The 21257-nt window shown below is 52.8% G+C and overlaps 1 protein-coding gene across 5 annotated transcripts in view; it reads left to right on the top strand.

Annotated features, from left to right (window-relative positions):
- The first annotated feature begins 17314 nt into the window (after positions 1-17314).
- SMAD7 (SMAD family member 7) overlaps positions 17315-21257 on the top strand; it is a 30229-nt gene continuing 26286 nt past the window's right edge. The window contains exons 1-2 of one of the 5 annotated variants that reach the window (XM_072828549.1): positions 17315-19107; positions 20303-20356. In XM_072828549.1, coding sequence (XP_072684650.1) covers positions 18489-19107; positions 20303-20356 — 673 coding nt within the window. In that variant the 5' untranslated portion in view covers positions 17315-18488. The remainder of the gene's footprint in view (positions 19108-20302; positions 20357-21257) is intronic. The other 4 variants (XM_072828546.1, XM_072828544.1, XM_072828548.1 and 1 more) reach the window with 4 other exon arrangements.

Below are 21257 nucleotides of genomic sequence, written 5' to 3'. Positions count from 1 at the left end.
TGGTGGCACCTAAATCTGGATGGAACCCAACCTCCTAGCTACCTGAATATGCTCAGTCTTCCCCCACCTATGACCCACACATCCAGTTCCAGGCCTGGACAATTTACTGCATTAATTTTTTTTTCTTAAAGATTTTATTTATTTATTCATCAGAAACAGAGAGAGAGAGAGAGAGAGAGAGAGAGAGAGGCAGAGACACAGGCAGAGGGAGAAGCAGGCCCCATGCAGGGACCCTGATGTGGGACTTGATTGGAAGACTCCAGGATCACACCTTGAGCCGAAGGCAGGCACCTAACCCGCTGAGCCACCCAGGCGCCCCTTACTGCATTAATTGAGATGTCTGTGTCGGGAAGACCAAAGCACATGCTCCAGATCTCCCAGCAAGCTGGGGACAGTTATGATGATCCATATGCTTTTCCTTTTTTGTTTTTGTTTTTGTTTTTCATATGTTTGTTTGTTTGTTTAAAGATTTTACTTGGGCAGCCCGGGTGGCTCAGCGGTTTAGCGCCGCCTTTAGCCCAGGGTGTGATCCTGGAGACCCGGGATCGAATCCCACGTCGGGCTCCCTGCATGGAGCCCACTTCTCCCTCTGCCTGTGTCTCTGCCTCTCTCTCTCTCTCTGTCTCTCTCTCTGTATCACATGAATAAATAAATAAAATCTTAAAAAAAAAAAAAGAAAACTGTTAAAAAATATAAAGATTTTACTTATTTATTTGAGAGAGAGACAGAGAGAAAGAGAGAAAGAGCTCATGAGCAGGGGTGAGGGGCAGAGGGAGAAGCAGGCTCCCTGTAGCGAGCCCCATGCAGGACTCTATCCCGGGCCCCCAGGATCACGACCTGAGCCTAAGGCAGATGCTTAACCACTAAGGCACACAGGTGCCTCTAAAATTTTTTTCTTAATTAAATAGAATAACCTGCAGCCAAATGGAAAGTAGAAAATATTTTTAATGAAATGACAATGAAAACATAAACTGTCAAAACTTGTGGCTACAGCTAATGTCATTCTGAAAGACATGCATAGTCTTATGTATATGCTACAAAAGAAGAACAATGAAAAAACAGTGATCAAAGTATCCATTTCAATTAGTAAGGGGGAAAAAGAGCATATTAAGCACAAAGGAAAAAAGGAAGAAAACACTAAAAAAGGGTGAAAATTAACAAAATAGAAAATAGATTATCAAAGATGTAAGGGTTTTTTTTAAAAAAACTACATAGTTTTTTCAAAAGTTTTGAGAAATAATTGACTAAAACCACATACATATATATATTTTAAATATTTTATTTATTTGTTCATGAGAGTCACAGAGAGAGAAGCAGAGACACAGGCAGAGGGAAAAGCAGGCTCCCTGCGGGAAGTCGACTGACCCGGAGGCAGACGCTCAACTGCTGAGCCACGCAGGCGTCCCTGAAACCACATATATTTAAACCAATTTCTGCCCTCTCAATTCTGTCTCATGGATCACTCTGTTCATGCTGGTGTCAATAAAACATTATTTTAATTACTAAAGCTTTATAGGGTTTAAAAAAGTTTTTTAATTTAAATTCAATTTTGTTAACATATAGTGTATTATTAGATTCAGGAGTAGAATTTAGTGATTCATCAGTTGCTTGCAATACTCAGACTTGGGACACCTGAGTGGCTCAGTGGTTGAGCATCTGCCTTCACCTCAGCATGTGATCTGGGGTCCCGGGATCGAGTCCCACATCAGGCTCTCCGCAAGGAGCCTGCTTCTCCCTCTGCCTGTGGTTCTGCCTCTCTCTCTGTGTCTTTCATGAATAAATAAGTAAAATTTAAAAAAAAATACTCTGCTCATTCCATCACGTGCCCTCCTTAATGCCCATCACCCAGTTACCCCATCCCCCCCACCAACCTCCCCTCCTACAACCCTCAGTTTGTTTCCTACAGTTAAGAGTCTCTTATGGTTTGCCTCCCTCTCTGTCTTTATCTCATTTTATTTTTCCTTCCCTTCCTCTATGTTCATCTTCTTGTTTCTTAAATTCCATATATGAGTGAGATCACAGGGTATTTGTCTTTCTCTGACTGACTTATTTCACTTAGCATGATACCCTCTAGTTCATGCACATCGTGGCAAATGGCAGCAATTGCACTACTAGGTATTTATCCAAAGGATACAAAAATAGTGATTTGAAGGGGCACCTACATCCCCATGTTGAGAGCAGCAATGTGCACAATAGCCAATATATGGAAAGAACCTAGATGTCCATGGATGGACGAAGGGATAAATGTGGTACACATATACAAGGGAATATTACTCAGCTTTATGTTTTTTTTTAAAGATATATTTATTTATTTTATGATAGACATAGAGAGAGAGAGAGAGGCAGAGACACAGGAAGAGAGAGAGGCAGGCTCCATGCCAGGAGCCTGACGTGGGACTTGATCCCGGGACTCCAGGATCATGCCCTGGGCCAAAGGCAGGCGCTAAACCGCTGAGCCACCCAGGGATCCCCAGCTTTATGTTTTGTAACATTTGATTGGACTCCTCCCTGTCCCTCACTCTGCTTTTTCAATTTCTTTTTTAAAGGTTTATTTATTTATTTGAGAGAGAGAGAGAAAGAAAGAGACAGCACGACAGTGTGTATGTAAGAGGGCAGAGGGAGAGAAATTCAAGCAGACTCCCCGCTCAGTGCAGAGCCCGAGGTTAGGGGTGGGGTGCTGGATCTCACACCCATGAGGTCATGACCTGAGTGAAAACCAGGAGTCAGACACTCAACCGACTGAGCCACCGAGGCGCCCCTGCCTTTTCAATGTTTCCCTGGCATTTGTGTCTTGTTTAAACACTACACTTAGTCTACCAGCCTGGTCTGCTTCCCTGCACATCCCTTGCTTAAATCCTCCTGCATTTCCATTGGGATCCACTTAAATTATACATTAATTTGAGAAGGATTCACAACTTTATACCACTGAATCTTCCTATCCAATAACAGGATGTGTCTTTTCATTTACTCAAGACTTCTTTCGTGGGCAGCCCCAGTGGCGCAGCGGTTTAGCGCTGCCTGCAGCCCGGGGTGTGATCCTGGAGGCCCAGGATCGAGTCCCACATCGGGCTCCTTGCATGGAACCTGCTTCTCCCTCTGCCTGTGTCTCTGCCTCTCTCTGTGTGTGTCTCTCATGAATAAATAAATAAAATATTTTTAAAAAAAGACTTTTTTCATGTTTGAAAAGTTTCTTCATATAGATCACACATATTTTTGGAATGGTTTCCCTAAGTATTTTATCTTTTTGGTTGCCATCGAAAATGGAAGCTTTTCTTCAAATATATTTTATAGTTTCAGTTGGTCAACTTCCAATACCTCTATTTAACATGTAACGAAGACTGTTTTGGACATTTTAGCTAAACCCGTATGAATCATACTTGTCAACCACATCCTCTTCAAGCATGAAATACACATCCGACCTTATGTTTCTTTCCTACTTCTGACAAATAATCTTTAGGCAATTGCTGATATAAATATCCCCAAAGCTGCAGCAAAACTGCCGCCGATGCCCCAAGGGCCAGTATGTAGGGCCACAGTTACCGAATCACAAATATTTATCACAAATACCCAACGTTGTGCCCTGGGTACTTTGCAGGCAGACAATGTACATCGTGGCTCTGATTCATCTGCAAGAGAGCTTGCTGGAATCATACCCTGTGCCTGCGCCAACCACTTCCTCAGCATATCCAGATCCAGCAGGGATCCAGAGACTCTCCCGTAGGCTCTCAAGTCTTTTTCATACTAATTTATCATTTTCCCCATGTAAAAGTAATTAACACATGCTCATCCCAGAACCTTAGGAAACATATAAAGAAGAACATAAAAATGCATCTCCACTCCCCACCACCCAGAGATAACCACTGGTTTGTTTTCTTATGATCTTTTTCCCATGCAAATATCCCAGTATGCGTAGTCCAAAATTGAGCTCACTCTGGGTAGATGGTTTTGAATCTTCTTTCTATGAATATTTTGCCATGTTGTCATACATTCTTCTAAAGCAAGCTTTTTAATGACTGCATGGTGTTTCCTAGCAGATATCCTATAATCTATTTACCCGTTCTACTATTATTTTGCTCTGAGGCTTCTAATTTTCCAAAAACAAGACTTAGATTGGTCTTGTACAATCATCTCTGCCGTCTTTTCTGATTATGTCCTTCAGATACATTCCTGGATGGATTACTGGGCCATAACTTAGGAAAATTTTTTAAAATTGTGGTGAAATATGGGAGGATTGGGTGGCTTAGTGGTTGAGCGTCTGCCTTGGGCTCAGGGCGTGACCCCAAGGTCCCGGGATCCAGTCCCTCATCGGGCTCCCTGCAGGGAGCCTGCCTCTCCCTCTGCCTGTGTCTCTGCCTCTCTGTGTGTCTCTCATAAATAAATAAAATCTTTTTAAAAATTGTGGTGAAATATATATAAAATAAAATTTACCATCTTGACCACGTTTAAGTGTATGGTTCAGTGACATCAAGTACATTCGCACTGTTGTGCAACCATCGCCACAGTCCACCTCCAGAACTTTTCTCATTTTGCAAAACTGAAACTCTGTACCCATTAAACACTAACTCCCCATATGCTTCTCTCCCCAGCCCCTGGTACTTCTGTTCGACTTTCCGTTTCTATGAATTTGACTACTCTGAGTACTTCAGATAAGTGAAGTCACAGAGTATTTGTACTTGTGTGACTGGCCGATTTCACATAGCGTATGTGTGCAAGGTTCATCAGCGTTGTAGCATGTGTCAGAAAATGTCCCCCCTTTTTATGGCTGAATAATATCTCATTGTGTGTATGGGCCACATTTTGTTTATTGATAGGAATATTTTTTTTAATTGTTAAAAGGATTTTACTTATTTATTTATTCATGAGAGACACACACACATAGAGGCAGAGACACAGGCAGGAGGGAGAAGCAGGCTCCATGCAGTGAGCCCAAAGTGGAACTCAATCCCAGGACCCCAGGGTCACGCCCTGACCCTGAGCCCAAGGCAGACAGTCAATCCTTGAGCCACCCAGGAGTCCTGATAGGAACATTTTTTTTTTTTTAAGATTTTATTTATGTAGTTATTTATTTGAAGGGAGTGGGAGAGGGAGAATCCCAAGCTCCCCACGGAGCACAGAACCCGACGTGGGCCGATCACCCCGCCCCCCATCACCACCCAAGCCACCACCAAGAGTTGGATGCCCAACTGACTGAGCCACCCAGGCGCCCCTATTGATGGGAACATTTTTAAGGCTCTTGATTCGAATTATTTACTGCTGTCCAGAAAGATCATACCAATTTACAAGTCTGCCAGGATCATATGAAATTAAAATTCTGCAAAAAAAAAAAAAAAAAAGAAATTAAAATTCTGAAGTTTGCACACCTAAGTCTGTACTATGGTAACTCATGGTATAATTTATTCATATTGTACCTACATGGAGTTTTCTGCATTTGCAGATATGTGGCATCCAGTTTTTGCAAAGGGACCTCCAAAGGACTCCCCTTCCTCCAAATGTGTGTGGTGGAGAGGGGGGTGTAATACACATATACATAAATATAACTGAAGATAAACATATTTAGTATTTTTCAAAGAATAAAGGAGTTCTTTCATACTTTGGATCAGAGCTTCAGCATCTAAGATGATGCCCAAACTGGCACTTGTGAGATTTTGATCCCTTTGGGTTCCATTCTTTTAAACCTGATTCAATCTTTGTGTCTACCCAGAAAGGCGCGAAGGATTTTATTGGGGAGAAAACATCTGGAACTCATACAGAGTATTAAACTTTTCAAAAGTCGTCACTTACATGATACCGCCTAGTTTCCACAAGATGCCTAGGATGGAGACAGGGTGATATGACCAATCACACTACCCGCTGAGTGTCCCATGGCTGGTTTGTGACCCGAGGACTTGAGCTCCTATCTCCTGACCTCTGTGCCCTGCTTCTGTCCCCTCGCTGACTCTCCACTCAGTTTCACTGTTGTTAGAGAGTGCCGCTCCTTTACTTGGCATGTCAACGTTCCTGGGTTGTCCCGGAATGTACTTTCTTGGAGAGGAAAGGAAATAGATATTTTAGTTACATACTGTGCTTGCCAGGCACCTAATAGGGACACTCAATAAATATTAATTAAAGAATGCGGCCACATTGGCTTATGTGCTGGCCAGATCCTTTAAAGTGTCAAGAATACTCCATGAGAGATTGAGTGTTGGGTTGGAAAGCTGTGTGGAGGCAGAGAGGACAGTGGAGTTCTGGAGTAATGGAGTGTATTCTCTTGAAAGATGAAAATACACCCCCCCCCCCCCGCCGGGGGGTCCCCATCCATCACTTGGAGAGAAGGAGAATGAGAATGCATATTTGTTGAATGCCTTCTGGGGCCTGGATTTTCCCAGCTGGGCTGGGGTTTAATCTGCTCTTCTACTTCTGCATTTCTCAAGCCAGTGGAGGATGTTGGGAGACAGCTGGCTAAGGGTTAAGGGTGAGTGGGATTCGTGGCAGGGTGGAGGGAGGTGGGTGGGAAATGGAATGGGTGTGCCCACCCTCCTCTGGCATCCTGGGGGATTTAGTGCTCAGAGAGTAGGTGCCTGTTCAGTGTCTCTGGCTTGACAGAGAACCAGCAGAAGACTGATGTGCCAGGAGGAGGTCTTCCTTGTCGGCCTGACAAGGGCCAGAAGAAGAGATGGGGGTCTCTAGCCCCACCCACTGCCCAAGACGTCCTCCCTTTGCATCAGGATCTGTTAGATGCAAAAGCACATGCAAGGAACATGGTGCTCCTCTGGAAAGGCCAAAACCCTGCCAACAGCTTAGGATCCTGGGGCTTTTACATGTGAGCCTGTGTCTCTTTTCCTAGGCCTCTTTGGTCAGTTTCTCTTTCTCTTTCCTTTTTTTTTTTTTTTTTTAAAGTAAGATTTGCGTGTTTGCTCAATTTTAAACACAGGATCCATTTCGGATTATTTTGGGGTCAGAAAGTTTCTTTACCATCTTCATCATGAGATTGTACTTAATATGCTCTTGTTAGTTCAAGGGGGAAAAGAGGAAGGGACCTGAGCTGTACATTTGTATATACAGCCATGAAATAATAACAAATTTACTATACTCATGCATCCAGTAGCGATTCCACAAATGGGGCATTAACTGGTCAAGCAGCTTGTATAAGCAGATGCTATTCAAAGCCGGCCTTGGAAACACCCAATTGGAGTCTCTTCCTGATGTCATGATTCTGCAGCTCTGTCTCTACCATCTCTACATGCACTCACTTCTTTTTTTTTAAAGATTGTATGTATGTATGTATGTATTTATTTTTAAATTTTTATTTATTTATTCATGAGAGACACACAGAGAGAGAGAGGGAGAGAGAGAGAGAGGCAGAGACACAGGCAGAGGGAGAAGCAGAGGGAGAAGCAGGCTCCATGCAGGGAGCTCGACCTGGGACTCAATCCCAGGACTCTAGGATCATGCCCTGAGCTGAAGGCGGCACTAAACAGATGAGCCACCCTGGCTGCCCTACGTGCACTCATTTAATCTCAAGACAATTCTGTGTTGGTACTATTAACTCCATTTCATCTACGGGGAAATTGAGGTCTTAGGTGACACAGCCAACGGTGACAACTCTGTGTCCTTGAACACAGCATTTGCGGCTCCAGGCTTGGGGTGCTTTGTGCCTCCCCTGATAGCATAATTGTCTCCTTTATCTTGGCTTGGCCAGAACATTCCATTTAACAAGCCTGATGTCTACCTGGGTGGCTCAGCATAAACCAGCCCCTCAAGAGCTCTATTTTCTGCAATTCCAATCTCTCCCCATGCTGTCACCCCCTGAACCACGCTGGCCCCCTCCCTGCTCCTCTGACATGTTGGCTCACCTGTCTCAGGGTCTGGGCCCATGCTGTCATCCTGTCCTAGAAGCACCTTACCCGATCTTTAGTCCTGCCTGGACATAGGTCTGAAGCAGCCACTCCCAGCCCCACACTAGCCCTCCTCCCTCAGTCTGATTCACGTTTTCTAGAACTCTCGTAACTGAGATTATGTTTTTTTTATGCATTCGTTTACTTATTATCAGTCTCCCCCAAAATTCCCCGAGGAAGAGACTGTGTGCCTGGACCAATGTTTGGCAACAGCTGGGATCCAGGAGAAGGGGGAGCCGTCTCTGCTCGTGTGGCCCATAGTGTAGCCAAGGCAACGGGATCCTGGGGACTGTGAAGTGTGATCCCGTGAACTATGGGGTACAGATCGTGAGTACCATTATAGCCCCTGAAGGGAAGCCAGAATAGCAATCACTTATTCCTTCATTCATTCACTCATAGAGCACCTACTCTGTGCAAAACGGCCAGGCTCTGCCAGCCAGGGACAGCTGAGCTCTTGTTGTTTTTTTTTTTTCCTGTTTCTTTTTACCTGTACATCAGGTATTGTAATTGCTACAAAATGGAGATGCCTGGGGCTCTGAAGGTGCATAGTGAGGGGGTGGGTGAGCTGATCTGAAAGCCTGGGAGAGAGGAAGAGCCTTAGGAGAGGAGAGCAGAGCATTTCAGGCTGAGAGACAGCATGTGCAGAGGCCCTGGGGTGGAAGGAAGGCACTGAAGTGAGGTGAGGGGAAGGAGGGCCACCGTGTCAAGGCTTGTAGGCCAAGGAAGAGAATTTTTCTTTGTTTCTAGGGTTGTAGGAAGACCGTTGCATGGTGGTGTGGTCAGGCCAGCACTGAGGCCCACCTTAGCAGTGGAGCTGAGGGAGGAGCGAAGTGAGGAGGTGCTGTGTGGGCCAGTCATTGGAGGATGTCGGTGGCCCGTGTTGGCACAGGTTGCTGTGGGAGGATCTGGGAAAGAGCCGGAGGGGTTAAGGGGCATCTCGAAGGTCAAATTGATGGGGGCGTTGAAGGCTGCTGTGGATATGAATTGAGGAAGATGGGCCCACTCCCTCTCCTGGATGGAGGCTCTGCGAGGCTGTCTTCAAGGCACAGGTGAGTCTTGTCACCTGACTCCATTTCCTGACGGCTGTAAGGAGGGCAGCCTCCCGAGCAAGGGGGCGTGTAGGAGGAGGCCTTACTCTTCTCTTTGTGCCCTTTGGAGCTCTCTGAATGGTGTCCATGCGGCCTACGCTGCCTACTCAGAGATCAATAAAATAGAAAAGAACTAAAAAATAGAGTAAGCATTTGAACAAACTGACTGCTTGATGCAAATTTGACTCCGGGCGACAAGAGCTGGTGTTCGGCCTGGGGACGAGGACTCTGGGCCTTGTCACCCTGAAGCCACTGCCAGCTCCCCCCTCACATTGCTGCAGCTTTCTGATCTTCATCATATCCCCCCCCCTACACACACCTTGAAACCTTGGCAACAAACGTTCATGGGGTTCCTTGATGGATCAGGGACCCCCGCAGGGTGGCGTCCCTGCCCGCTGGGCGTCTCCTTGCCTGGGAAGGTGGCCCTTTTCTTATTTCCTCCTTGGCCGTCATGATCACCAGCAAAGTTATTTCGAGGACATAGGAAAATATTTCTGACTCACAGTCTTGCTAGAAAAGGAGAAACGCTTTTTATTGTGTTCTCTCTCTCATTCTAGGAAAATGATTTCCCAGGCTTCTTCGGTTGGTTGTTTTTAAGCTCCGAGGTTGGCCCTTCCTTCTTTGACACTGTCCCAGCCGGGCCCAGGGAAACCCACACAAAGTCCTGACACTAGGAAAATGGCTTCCTTCTTCATGACCCTATCCCTAGGACACTTATCTCCAGTAAAACCTCATTTCCTACCGGGAAGGTTAGGCCAAACGAGCTTACTGGGCGGCCCCGACCTCAGGATCCATGATAATCGTGGTCATTAGCATCTGTATACGACTCCATTTACACAGGGGCCTTGCAGGTGGAGCGGCCCAGCCTTTCCCCAGCCACCCCGCGGTGAGGGCTTTGTGCCTGGAGCCTCACACCAGGTCTGGCACACACAAGATGTTGTGAATTCGGTGTTTGTTGTATGGGGAAAGCAGACAGACTATGGAAACAGGCTTTCCTGAGGCCTCGAAGCTAGTCATGGCAGAAAAGTGTATTCAATCCTAGAACCAGACTGAGAATCCCAGTGGGCATGCCTTCACCATCACTCATGGGGCCGGGCTCCTTTGCTGGGTCCCACAACGTGCCAGGGCCAGCGTGTGTGGTCACCGTGACTCTTCTGCTTTACTACAGACATCATTCACCCCTCCTGCATGCTGCCGGTGCTGATTCACCATTACCAGATGTCTAGTTACTTGGCTCCTACCCACCACTTACGAGGCAGAAATGAGCATCAAATTCATCTCCTAGTGACTTCTGGAGTGGGAGAGATAAAAATGGGATGGGGGTGAGGGGGGAATCAGAGAACAGCTAAGGCTAATCTGGTAAAATCGCATTCGACCAGGATCTGAGAAATCTGGATTTTTTTTTTGTTCTTTGTTTCTGTGGGTTTTTTTTTTTTTTTTTTTTTTTGGTGAGAGAGGGCATTTGTTTCGAGTGTGGTTTTGTAGCCAGGGCACAGGGGTGCAAGAGGACCTGACTCTGGGGATCCCAGACGGATCATGTTCAGCTACTCCCCACAGTCAAAAACCCAAAGGCAGAGACACGAGGGGTGAAACCCAGAGGCCAAACCTTCAAAGACGGCAGATGAGTATCTCAAAGACTATCTCCAAGGGGCTGAAAATACTTCCAGGTTTCTTCAAGGACAAGGTGGGGCTGAGGTGGGTGGGCCTGCAGGTAGGCAGGGAAGGTCAAATCCATCAAGGTCTTGGAGCCAGGTCTTGCTGGCCCAGGGCAGTCCTTACTGCTTGAGGGGGTAGTTTTGGCTCCCATCTGGGGATTCTTTGCCCTCAGGCCTGCCTGAGAGGAGACAGCGGCTGGAAAGAAGAACCCAGCTGGAAAGAAGGACCTAGCTAGAAAGTCCAAGGTCAAAATGGAGGCCGGAATGAACACCCCCATCTGAGGCACAGCCTCGAGGAATAACTCCAGGGCTCATCAGGGTGTGTCTGAGTTGGGCCCAATGTTTATTTCTCTACTCCGCTGTCTTTAAACTCAATTTTTGGGGGCACCTAGGTGGCTCAGTCCGTTAGGCATCTGCCTTTGACTCAGGTCATCATCGCAGTGTCCCAGGTTCGAGTCCTGGGTCCGGGTCCCTGCTCAGGGGGGCACCTCTTCCCCCTCTGCCCCGACCGCACTCATGCTCTTGCTCTCTCTCTCAAATAAATACAATCTCTAAAAAAATAGAATAAACCAATTTTTTTAGTGCCTGTGGGAATCATCCAGATCGCAGGTCTGCCTATACTGCAGTAGGGAATAGTAATTCTTGGCTTTGGCATTTGGGGTGCTTATCTAAGTACTGCGGTCACTGAGCAGCCGGGGGGGGGCGCTTCACTGCGGAAGTTCCCTTCCCCCTGCCATTGAAACCCTCATCGTTTCCTGACACCAGCAGCCCGACACACATGAGGCCCCACCATTGCTCTGAGGAGGGGGAATCAGGGATATTTTTCCAGTTATTTCAGGAGAAGCTCTTCTGTAACTACAGACCCCTCCGTGTCGGTCCTGCACTTTCTTTCTATGAAGAAAGCTTTATTCTGAGGGAACCGATCCCAGCACCCGAGGCAGAGGCCTGGGCCTCACCTCCATCACGGACTTCCCGAGGCTCAGGGGTGTTTTCCTTATTTTTATTGTTTTATTTTTTAGAGATCTTCTTTATTTATTTGAGAGAGAGAGTACAGGTGTGCATGCAAGAGAGCACAAGGGGGGCGGGCAGGCAGAGGGAGAAGCCGGCTCCCCGGTGAGCAGGGAGCCTGGCACAGGACTCGATCTGGGACCCTGGGCTCATGACCCCAGCTGAAGGCAGACGCCTAACCACTGAGCTCCCCAGGCGCCCCCAGATTATGCACCTCTTGAGGGCAGAGGCTCCTGGTGTCACCCTCCCGCTCCTGGTGCCGGCACTGCCTCCTGAATCCATGCTGCCTGAATGGACAGACAGGCCTGTGAACACATTCCTGTTCCAGAAGCAAAGCTCTCCTGTTCTCCATCGGGCAGGCTCCTTCCTGTGCCTCTGGTTGTCGCGACATCAGTATTTATGAGACTGTCGTCCCGGGTTAGGACTTGCACCTGACTGATATCTAGAATGACTTTTGATTAGGACTGGCGTGCTTCCTGGCTGACTCTTGCCAGGGTCATGACGAGGCAGCCTCCACCCATGCCGTCTGGGATGACACATTGGCCTCTGTTGTCATCGGCCTTCCTGTAGTAACTGCCCCACAGAGAGAGAAGCTGTCTCCAGCCTCACTTCCACATGGGACCTTGCCAACTAGTCTTTTCTACAAGGACATCAGAACAGCAAATTTCAGGAAATGAGAAAAGCAGGCAGGGTTTTTTTTTTTTTTAATCATGAAATCTGTATATATATATATATATATATATTTTTTTTTTTTTTTAAATAAGTAACACGTTCACAGGGTGTAACACTCATAAAGGCACAAAAAGTTCTATGCGATGGTCTCCCACACTGCTCTGTTCTTCGGCCATCCCATGGCCCTCCCTGGAGGAGGCCGGATCCATATGTGACTGTGCATCTGGACATGGCTGGTGTCCCCCTCTGTCTTTACTTTTTCTGGACATCTCTCGGGTTCCTCCCTAACAATGTTCTTCTCACCCTGGGCCCTCCCCCCGGCACCCCACACTAAGTGGAGGGCCCTGGACAGCCACCTGGCACATGTTCTGAATCGGCTGACAGTGTGTCCGTGCTACCAGAATATTTGATGAGTCGGGCTTAATAGCATCTCTAGCCTCTCTATTCGATTGTGAATTAGATGCATTTTCATTCACTTGCATTCTCGTTCTTCTAAGATGAGCCAAGAAGTGCTGATTGTCGTCGCCTCGGCAGCACTCATGCGGTCTTCTGTTCCCGAACCACTGCTTCCATCTGTCCTGCTGCCAGCACAGGATGGTTTAGAGCTCACTCACACATTTTTCAGGGGACAGTTGTACAAGAAACATTGATATTTTCCAATATACATATATATTTTTGGCCTCTTCAATGGTTTCTTCTTTCGGCTTCTGCCAGAAGAGAATCCTCATCCCTGCCTCACCCCTGCCCTCCGCCCTACCGCCCTACCAGCACACACCCACCCACATGTGCTTTGGGGCCTCTCTGCCTCTCTCTTCCCAGAACCGCTGGAAAGGAGAAAAGAACTGGAAGGAAGAAGGTGGTCTTCCGCAGGCAGGAGTCTTCTGGCTTCATTTATTTATTTTTTACAAAAAGATTTATTTATTTATTTGAGAGAGACAGAGAGAGAGAGTGAGAGCACAAGCAGGAAGGAAGGGCAGAGGGAGAGGGAGAAGCAGGCTCCCCACCGGCACGGGGCTGCATCCTAGGACTCTGGGATCAGGACCCAAGCTGTAGGCAGACCCTTAACCGACTGAGCCCCCCAGGCGCCCCTGTCTGTCTTCTGGCTTTGGCGGAGGGTTGCTTGCAGGTGCGGAGTTCGCAGATCCTCTCTCGCTCTCTCTTTCCCTCCCTGACTGTTGCGGAAGGTTCACCTGTTTCTCCTCTGCGTCCTGGTGTCCTTGGTGGCGCTGGGCTGCTGTCCTGCACTGGGGAACCCCGGGGCGCTGGAGCAGTTTCCCCTCTGGCTTCTTCCCCTGGTGGAGATGCTTAGCCGGCTGTCAGGCAGGAGGCAGCCCCCACAGCCCTGGGGGTGGGGGGGCAGTAGCCAGTGATTAAGTAGCCAGGTCTTTAGCTGACTCCATCCTTGTTTGTCATAACTGTGCTGCAAGTTATTTTGGTCTCTGTGACTTGTGGCCGCACCATGATTAGGGTTTGATTACTATCACCAAAGTGACTAAAAGGCGAAAATAGAAGCCACAACAGGAAATAAACAACTGCAAATGAGAGCTTTTATTCCATATTCCCTGCCAGCAAATCATTAGAATCAAACTCATTCACAATACTTTGGTGAACTCCTAAAGTTTTTTTTTTTTTTTTTTTAAGGATCAGGATAGTTTGAAACGGGGTGCTTGTCAGTCTCATTTGCGCCCGTGGAAGGGAAAGGAACTCCCTTTCTAGGCACATCAGCAGGCCAGGAGTTCTTCTGTCGCCTGCCTGGCTTCTTTCTTGGAAAGGAAAAGGAACAAGAATGCAGCAGGGTGGGGCTGGCTCTCAGGAAGGCTGGGGAGGTTAACTGATTCAGGGGATGCCAGGGAACCATAAAGCAGCACCAATCGTTGTAGCTACTTGCCCAGCATCCCACCCATCATCTACCTAGGGTAGTAAAATGGAGGAAAGCCGGGTACAGAGGGTAAGATAGAGGTGACGCCTGAATTAAAACACCCCAATTACACTATATGGGAACACAGCTCTGCAAGTATATGCATGTTCTCCTCAGACAAGCCGTGACGTCAGGTTCAGCTCCTGAAACACCCACTAACCTTACCTGCCATGTGTGTGCGCGTTCTGGCCTCTCATCACAGAGTATTAGCACCACTGGCCAGATTTCTAAAAGAGTTTTCAGATTCTCCATTTACCGGAGATGCTGAATTAGAATTATGAGATTTGTGTTCTCTGTTTATTTATGTCACTTTGCAGCTGTGTCTAACCTCTTGAAAAGCAAAGGTCTTCTAGCGAGGCCCAGAGCAGAGAGAGGGAATGGGACCCCAAGAGGGCAGGAGACTTGCCCAGAAAGCTTTCTCATCCCTGTCCAGTGAGCCTGCATCGGGTGAGGATCACCACTGGTGCAAGTTATTTAGCCAGCTTGTAGGTGGCTGTGGGAATCAGGTTTTCTGACTTCCAGTCTGGAATTCTTAAACAGCCTTTCTAAGGTGAGTATATTATCCATTTCCCAGAAATCCTATTTCCGTCTCCTTTGTCTTTCCCACCTGTGATGATGGGATCACCCACAGCCAAACCTCTCCTTCAACCATTTCCTCCTTCAGCCGTCTCCCTGTTGTCTTTGCAAGGTGCTTGGGTTACAAAGTTACTTACACACACACACACACACACACACACACACACACAGTCTCAATGCCATTTTCAATAGGCAACATATTTATTTACAATAAAATTATGACCTTGTACAATTGAAGGTACGTGGCCTTACAAAGTAAATGTTTAGAACTTCCGCCCTGTCTTACCCACATTTCCGCATCACTTGGCACCCCGGGTCTTACCACCAATAAGCTAATGGGCTCCCGAGCCGGATTTTCTCTCTGTTTTACCTCCAAAGGTGCATTTGTTAGATTTGGGGGGAAGCGATCCAAGCGCCCCTTTGCCTCCTTGGCTGTTGCTTCCTAAATGTTTATTCAGCACCTATGGGCAAGTCAGACACCTCTGAAGTTGCGGGAGGGAAGGAGGCTGTAAAGCTAAGATTCATCCGTCCCTTTTCCTTCAAAGAATGTGTAATTTAGCCGGGATGATGAAAATAGCACATTTCGCCGTCGTTCATCTCATCCCCCAATGAGCTTCATTATTGTCCTGAGATCACAGTTGTCAATCACTTTAAAAATTTTTGTGAGTAATTTGTGAGGTTAGATCGCCATGCCGACTAGTGGCCTCGTCAGGAGTGATGTGAATATATTTAAATCGTCTCGTTTCTTAGTACCACCAGCTTTCATGAAATAAACGCATTTTGGTCTTGTGCCCTGCGCAGGCCTGAGCCATTCCCTTGCAGGAGCCTGCCAGCTGGGTCTCCGCCTCTCTCGAACCCAGGGTCAGAGGATAAACTCCTCGACCCTACAAAGCACCTTGAAGCTACGGGCCGAGAGGGCGCCCAAACAGGCCGCGCGTGCATATGCATGCCCTGGGCTGGGCAGGTCTGCTCGGAAAGGTACGCTCCCCGCGCCGGGAGGCGGGGTGCCGAGGTCTTCCGGGCTCGGGGCCGGAGAGCGCCCCCCGTCGCCCCCGCCCCTCCTCCCGCGGGGATGCTGCCCTCGCGGCTCGTCCGCCGGCCACAGGCATTCCAGGGCTGTGCACAGGACGCGCTTCTCCAGGCAGCCCTGGAAACCCGAGCCCGGAGCGGGAGGGGAGCGGGAGGGGAGCGGGAGGGGAGCCGGAGGGGAGCCGGAGGGCGGGGGAGCGCGCGGCCGCCGCTGAGGTCACATTCGCGCCGCCCCCGCCCCGGCCCCGGCCCCCGCCCCCGCCCCCGCCCCGCGGCCCGGCTGTTCCTCCGGCGCACACTTCCCGGGCCCGGGTCCAGTCCGGTGTAAACGTCTTTCGGACGGAGACGGCGCTGTCCTCCCCCTTCCCTCCCGCGCCGCAGGGGATCCGCCGCCAGGGCCTGTAGGACAGAGCGAATGAATGAAGCGCCGGGCGAGCGCGCGGGCCGGGCCCCCCCCCGCTGCGGGCGGCGTCTGAACCGGGCCGGGGCCGCCGGCGGGGCCGCCCGGGGCCTGCGGGGCTTCCCGTTCCTCCCCCGGCGCGGCCGGTCTCCGCCCCGCATCTCTGCCGCGCCCCCGCCGGGGGACCCCCCTGCAGACCCGGGCGGGGGCGCGGGCGCGCGGGGGCGCGGGGGCGCGGGGGCGCGGGCGCGGGCGCGGGGGGAGAAATAGCTTTTAGAAACCCGATCTGTTGTTTGCGAAACACAATCGCTTTTTTTTTTTTTTAAAGCGACAGGGTGTCTAGACGGCCACGTGACGAGGCCGGAGCCGGGCGCGCCACTGCGCAGTGGAACCAGCCGAGCAGAGGGCCCGAGGGGGGAGCGGGGGGCGGGGAGGAGGCGGCGGCGGCGGCGGCGGCGGCGGCGGCGGCCGGGGCGGGGGAGCGGAGGGGAGGGGAGGGGAGGGGAGGGGAGGGGAGGGGGCGGGGGCGGGAGGCCTTGCGGGAGGCGGCGAGCCGCGGGCACACTCGCTGCCCGGCTCGGCGCACGGAGCACCCTGCCCCCGAGCCGCGCCAGCCGCGCCAGCCGCGCCAGCCGGGCGCCCTGCTCGGTCCGCTCGCCCGCGGGAGAGAGCTGCGGACACCGAGCCAGCCCGCCGGCGCCGAGCGGCCGAGCTGCCGAGCGGCCGAGCTGCCGAGCGGCCGAGCTGCCGAGCGCCCGGCCCCGGAGACCCTGCGCGCGGCGCGGCGAGCCCCCGGCGGCGGCAGGAGGACCGAGCGCCAGGAGAGGGCGGCCGGGGGACAAGGAGGCTCCGGGCGCGACGAGGAGAGTCTCGAGGAGGAGGCGGCGCGAGGACACCGGGCCTGCTCGCGGCCGCAGCCGGGTGGCGGCGAGCAGCTCCTGGGGGGCGTCCCGGCGGCCAGCCGCGGCCGGGGGGGGGGCGCCGGCGGCCCCCGAGTTAGCGAGCAGCAGCCTGCGCCCAGGAGGGCGAGAGCGCGCGACCCGCCGGGGCCCGCCGCCGCCGCCGCCGCCGCCGCCGCCGCCGCCGCGCCGCCCTCCCCCGCGCTGTCAGCCCCGCCGGGCGCAGCCGCCGCCGCCGCCGCCGCCGCCGCCGCAGCATCTTCTGCCCCTGCGCCCCCGCCAGCCCCGAGGAAGTCCCCGCCGAGGACCGGGGCCCCCGGGAGCGCGGGAGGAAAGACCAGACTCCCCTAAGACACCCAGATGCCGAGGATCGAAGCCGCCCAGCCGGAGCTCTCTGTGGATTAAAAAATATATACGATTTTTTTTTTTTTCCCCCTTGGCAGAAGAAAAGGAGAGGAAGACCAGCGGGGCTCTGCGAGGAAAAAAAGGGGGATGTAACTCGTGGATACGTTTCTCTTCCCACCCCTCAAACGTCTTGTCCTACTTTGTAAACATTTTCTTTTTTTGAGCCCCAGCTCCAGCCGGACGCCCCCAGAGCTCCGGGGGCGCGAGGAGGTGGCGGCTTTTCCTTTCGGGCTTTGTACGTCTGGCTCGTAGACCTGGGAGAGCCGCCCCGTTCCGCCAGGCATCTCATGCGGGGTGAAGTCCGCGCGGCCCCCTCCCCCGAGTCTTCGTGTGCACGGAATCCGAGGAGATCCGGTTACTAAGGATATAGAGGAAAAAAATAAATCGCGTGCTTGCTCCTTTTTTTTTTTTTTTTTTTTTTTAATTGCCCGTTTCTCCCCACCCCCAAATTAAGTTGCTTAGCAAGGGGGAAAGCGGCTTTTTCCTCTCCCCAGCGGCCCGGGCGCACGCCTCTCGCGTCCTGCCCCCGCGGGTCTCCCATGTAGGAAGCCGAGGCTGGCGAGCCCGACACCCGGGAGCCGCCGCGGGGGGGCCCCTCTTCTGGGAGGCGCCGACCAGGGCAGGCCCCGCCGCCCGCAGGCAAGCGGCGGCCGCGCTCGTCCGGGGGGCGCCGGGGCCCGAGAGCCGCGCTCGGCGCGGGCCGCGCGGGGTGGGGCAGCCGGAGCGCGGGCCCCCGAGCCCCGGCGGGCGCCCCCGGGCCCCCGTGCGCGCCGCGGCCTCCGGGAGACTGGCGCATGCCACGGAGCGCCCCTCGGGCCGCCGCCGCTCCTGCCCGGGCCCCTGCTGCTGCTGCTGTCGCCTGCGCCTGCTGCCCCAACTCGGCGCCCGACTTCTTCATGGTGTGCGGAGGTCATGTTCGCTCCTTAGCCGCCAAACGACTTTTCTCCTCGCCTCCTCGCCCCGCATGTTCAGGACCAAACGATCTGCGCTCGTCCGGCGTCTCTGGAGGAGCCGTGCGCCCGGCGGCGAGGACGAGGAGGAGGGCGCGGGGGGCGGCGGAGGCGAGCTGCGGGGAGAGGGGGCGACGGACGGCCGGGCGCATGGGGCCGGCGGCGGCGGCGGCGGCGGGGGCGCGGGCAGGGCTGGCTGCTGCCTGGGCAAGGCGGCCCGGGGCGCCAAAGGCCACCACCATCCCCACCCCGCGGCCGCGGGCGCCGGCGGGGCCGGGGGCGCCGAGGCGGATCTGAAGGCGCTCACGCACTCGGTGCTCAAGAAACTGAAGGAGCGGCAGTTGGAGCTGCTGCTCCAGGCCGTGGAGTCCCGCGGCGGGACGCGCACCGCGTGCCTCCTGCTGCCCGGCCGCCTGGACTGCAGGCTGGGCCCGGGGGCGCCCGCCGGCTCGCAGCCCGCGCAGCCGCCCTCGGCCTACTCGCTCCCCCTCCTGCTGTGCAAAGTGTTCAGGTGGCCGGATCTCAGGCATTCCTCGGAAGTCAAGAGGCTGTGTTGCTGTGAATCTTACGGGAAGATCAACCCGGAGCTGGTGTGCTGCAACCCCCATCACCTTAGCCGACTCTGCGAACTAGGTAAGAAGTTGCTCTGCGCCCACACTCTCCCTTCCCCTTCCCCTGGCGCTGGGGAGCTGCGACAACCCCCTCTGCACCCCCTCCCACCCCAGGCCGTGTGCGCGGCCTCCTCGAGGTGGGGTGGGGTGGGGTGGGGTGGGGTGAGGTGGGGGGGCTGTACATCCCCTCCTGGGAAGACGCTCTGGTGGCAAAAGTAGAGAAAGGACGAGGGGAAACTGCAAGGGCATTCCCTGGGGGTTCCCTTCCAGCCTCTTCTCCTCTGCTGCCCCTAGGTGGGCTGTGGGCACTGCTCAGGCACACACGCAACGCAGACACGGGGCTGAAAGTGAGATGCATTCGTTTCCACATCAGCTGGGGGGGGGGGTGCGGAGAGAAGCGGGGGGTCACGCCTCCTCTGCACCCGGAAAAGCGTTGAGGTGTGTGGCCGAGCTGGATTCGGTCCAAGCCCGCCGAGGAAGGTTGGGAGGCACGAGTTGTGGAGGCTGGAAGTCTGTGTCTGGGTAAATAGGGAGAGCACGTCGGGATCCTCCCTGGCCCCGCGGCCCTGGGGTCTTGGGGCAGAGAGGGTTAGGATGGGGGGGGGTGTCCATCTGGCTGGCTGGGCCTCCTCAAGTCTGCAAGCCCGGGTGGGAGAAAGCCAGGGTCAGAGGCTGGGTGTCCCCAACGTAATTTCTTGCAGTGCAGTGAAGCACACAGCTGACTCCTGGATGGTCTGTGCCCTTGCCCTCGGTGCCTTGGGGGACCCCCGTCTCCCTGGGTTTATCGCCCCCTCTCAGCCCGCTCCCCGTCTGGGCACGGGGCGGGGGCGCGGGTCCCCCCAAGTTCACCCGGCAGCTTGGGGCGCGTGTCCCGGGTGGGCTGGGGCAGGGGCTCCCTGGGGTGCTCGGCCGCGTGGCTCCCCGCCCCGTGAGCGGGTGCGCGGCCCGGGCCCAGCCGGTGCTTTCCAGCGGGGCTGGCGGAGCGCGGCGGCGGCGGCTGCAGACGTGGAGGAGCGCAGCGCCGAGCCTGGCGCCAGGCGGCCTCTTTTGTTTATCTGACAGCTAAATATCAAGGCAATCACCGCCTCGCGGCCCTGCCTCCAACCCCCACAGCTAAGACAAACAGTTGGGCTGAAAGAATGCCTCTGTTATCGTAAGTTTCTATCTCTCTTTCTCATGGCTCGGCCTTTATTTTGCTCTTACTTTTTTGATTCCAGAGTCTCCCCCTCCTCCTTACTCCAGATACCCGATGGATTTTCTCAAACCAACTGGTGAGTGGATGATTTTAAAAATATCCTTCCTATCTTGAAGTCAGAAATGGAGCCTCTAGAAGGAGGATCTTTTCCATCGAGGCAGCGAGCGGCCCCCTTCGGGCACCGGGCTTGCCTCGAGGTGCTTCCTCTGTGGGAAGTTTGGTGGATTTTTGTTGTTGTTGTGGCTGGAGACCGGGGTGTGTGTGCCTGCGTGGATCTACCTAGATTTTCTTTCTCTGCAGAGTTGTTTCCAGATACACTTTTCGTTTTGTTCCCTTGTGTGTGTGTGTGTGTGTGTGTGTGTTTTCACTCTGAACCCGAGTTGGCTCAGCTTTAACACGTGGAATTTGATCCACGCAGAGTGTCTCCAGCGCCAAATAGGACAGGTTGATGGGAAAATTCAAGAGACTTTGTGAGTGCCAGAAGAGTCAGTGAGGAGAATGGATAATTTGAGAGGGAAGGCAGTTCAGAAGGTGCAGAGAAGGCCTTGGTTTGAAGTTAAGAGGTCAGAAAGTTTTAACAAGTACAGGCCACAGGGCCCTGGCGAGGGTGGGAGGCCGAGGACACCTGCAGGTCTGCTCTGTCCTGGGTTTTCTCAGAATTCATGGTAGGGGCTATACAAGTTTTTAGCATAGCTGTGCCTGCCTGTTGCTTTGTCACTGGGTGGCATGGAGCCAGAGCAAAAGCCCATTTGAGACTGGCACCAGCCCTGTTGGCGGTTGTCTGCATTCAGCCTCTGGCTGGCAGTGCAAGGGCTCACCCTATGGAACAGACAGTGCCAGGGGGCAGAGGGTCAGCAGAACTGGGGCTTGGGAGTGCCAACAGGGATGGGCCCTGGTGTGCCAGAGCCCCTTCTCAAACGGTTGGGTTGGGATCCACCAGCTGCAAAGGACGGATTGCAACTTTGGTCTTCAGGCCT

The sequence above is a fragment of the Canis lupus genome, chromosome 6 (assembly GCF_048164855.1).
Source record: "Canis lupus baileyi chromosome 6, mCanLup2.hap1, whole genome shotgun sequence".
Taxonomy (NCBI): Eukaryota; Metazoa; Chordata; class Mammalia; order Carnivora; family Canidae; genus Canis; species Canis lupus.
Note: the sequence above shows the minus strand (reverse complement) of the source record. Positions and strands in the feature narration are given on the sequence as shown.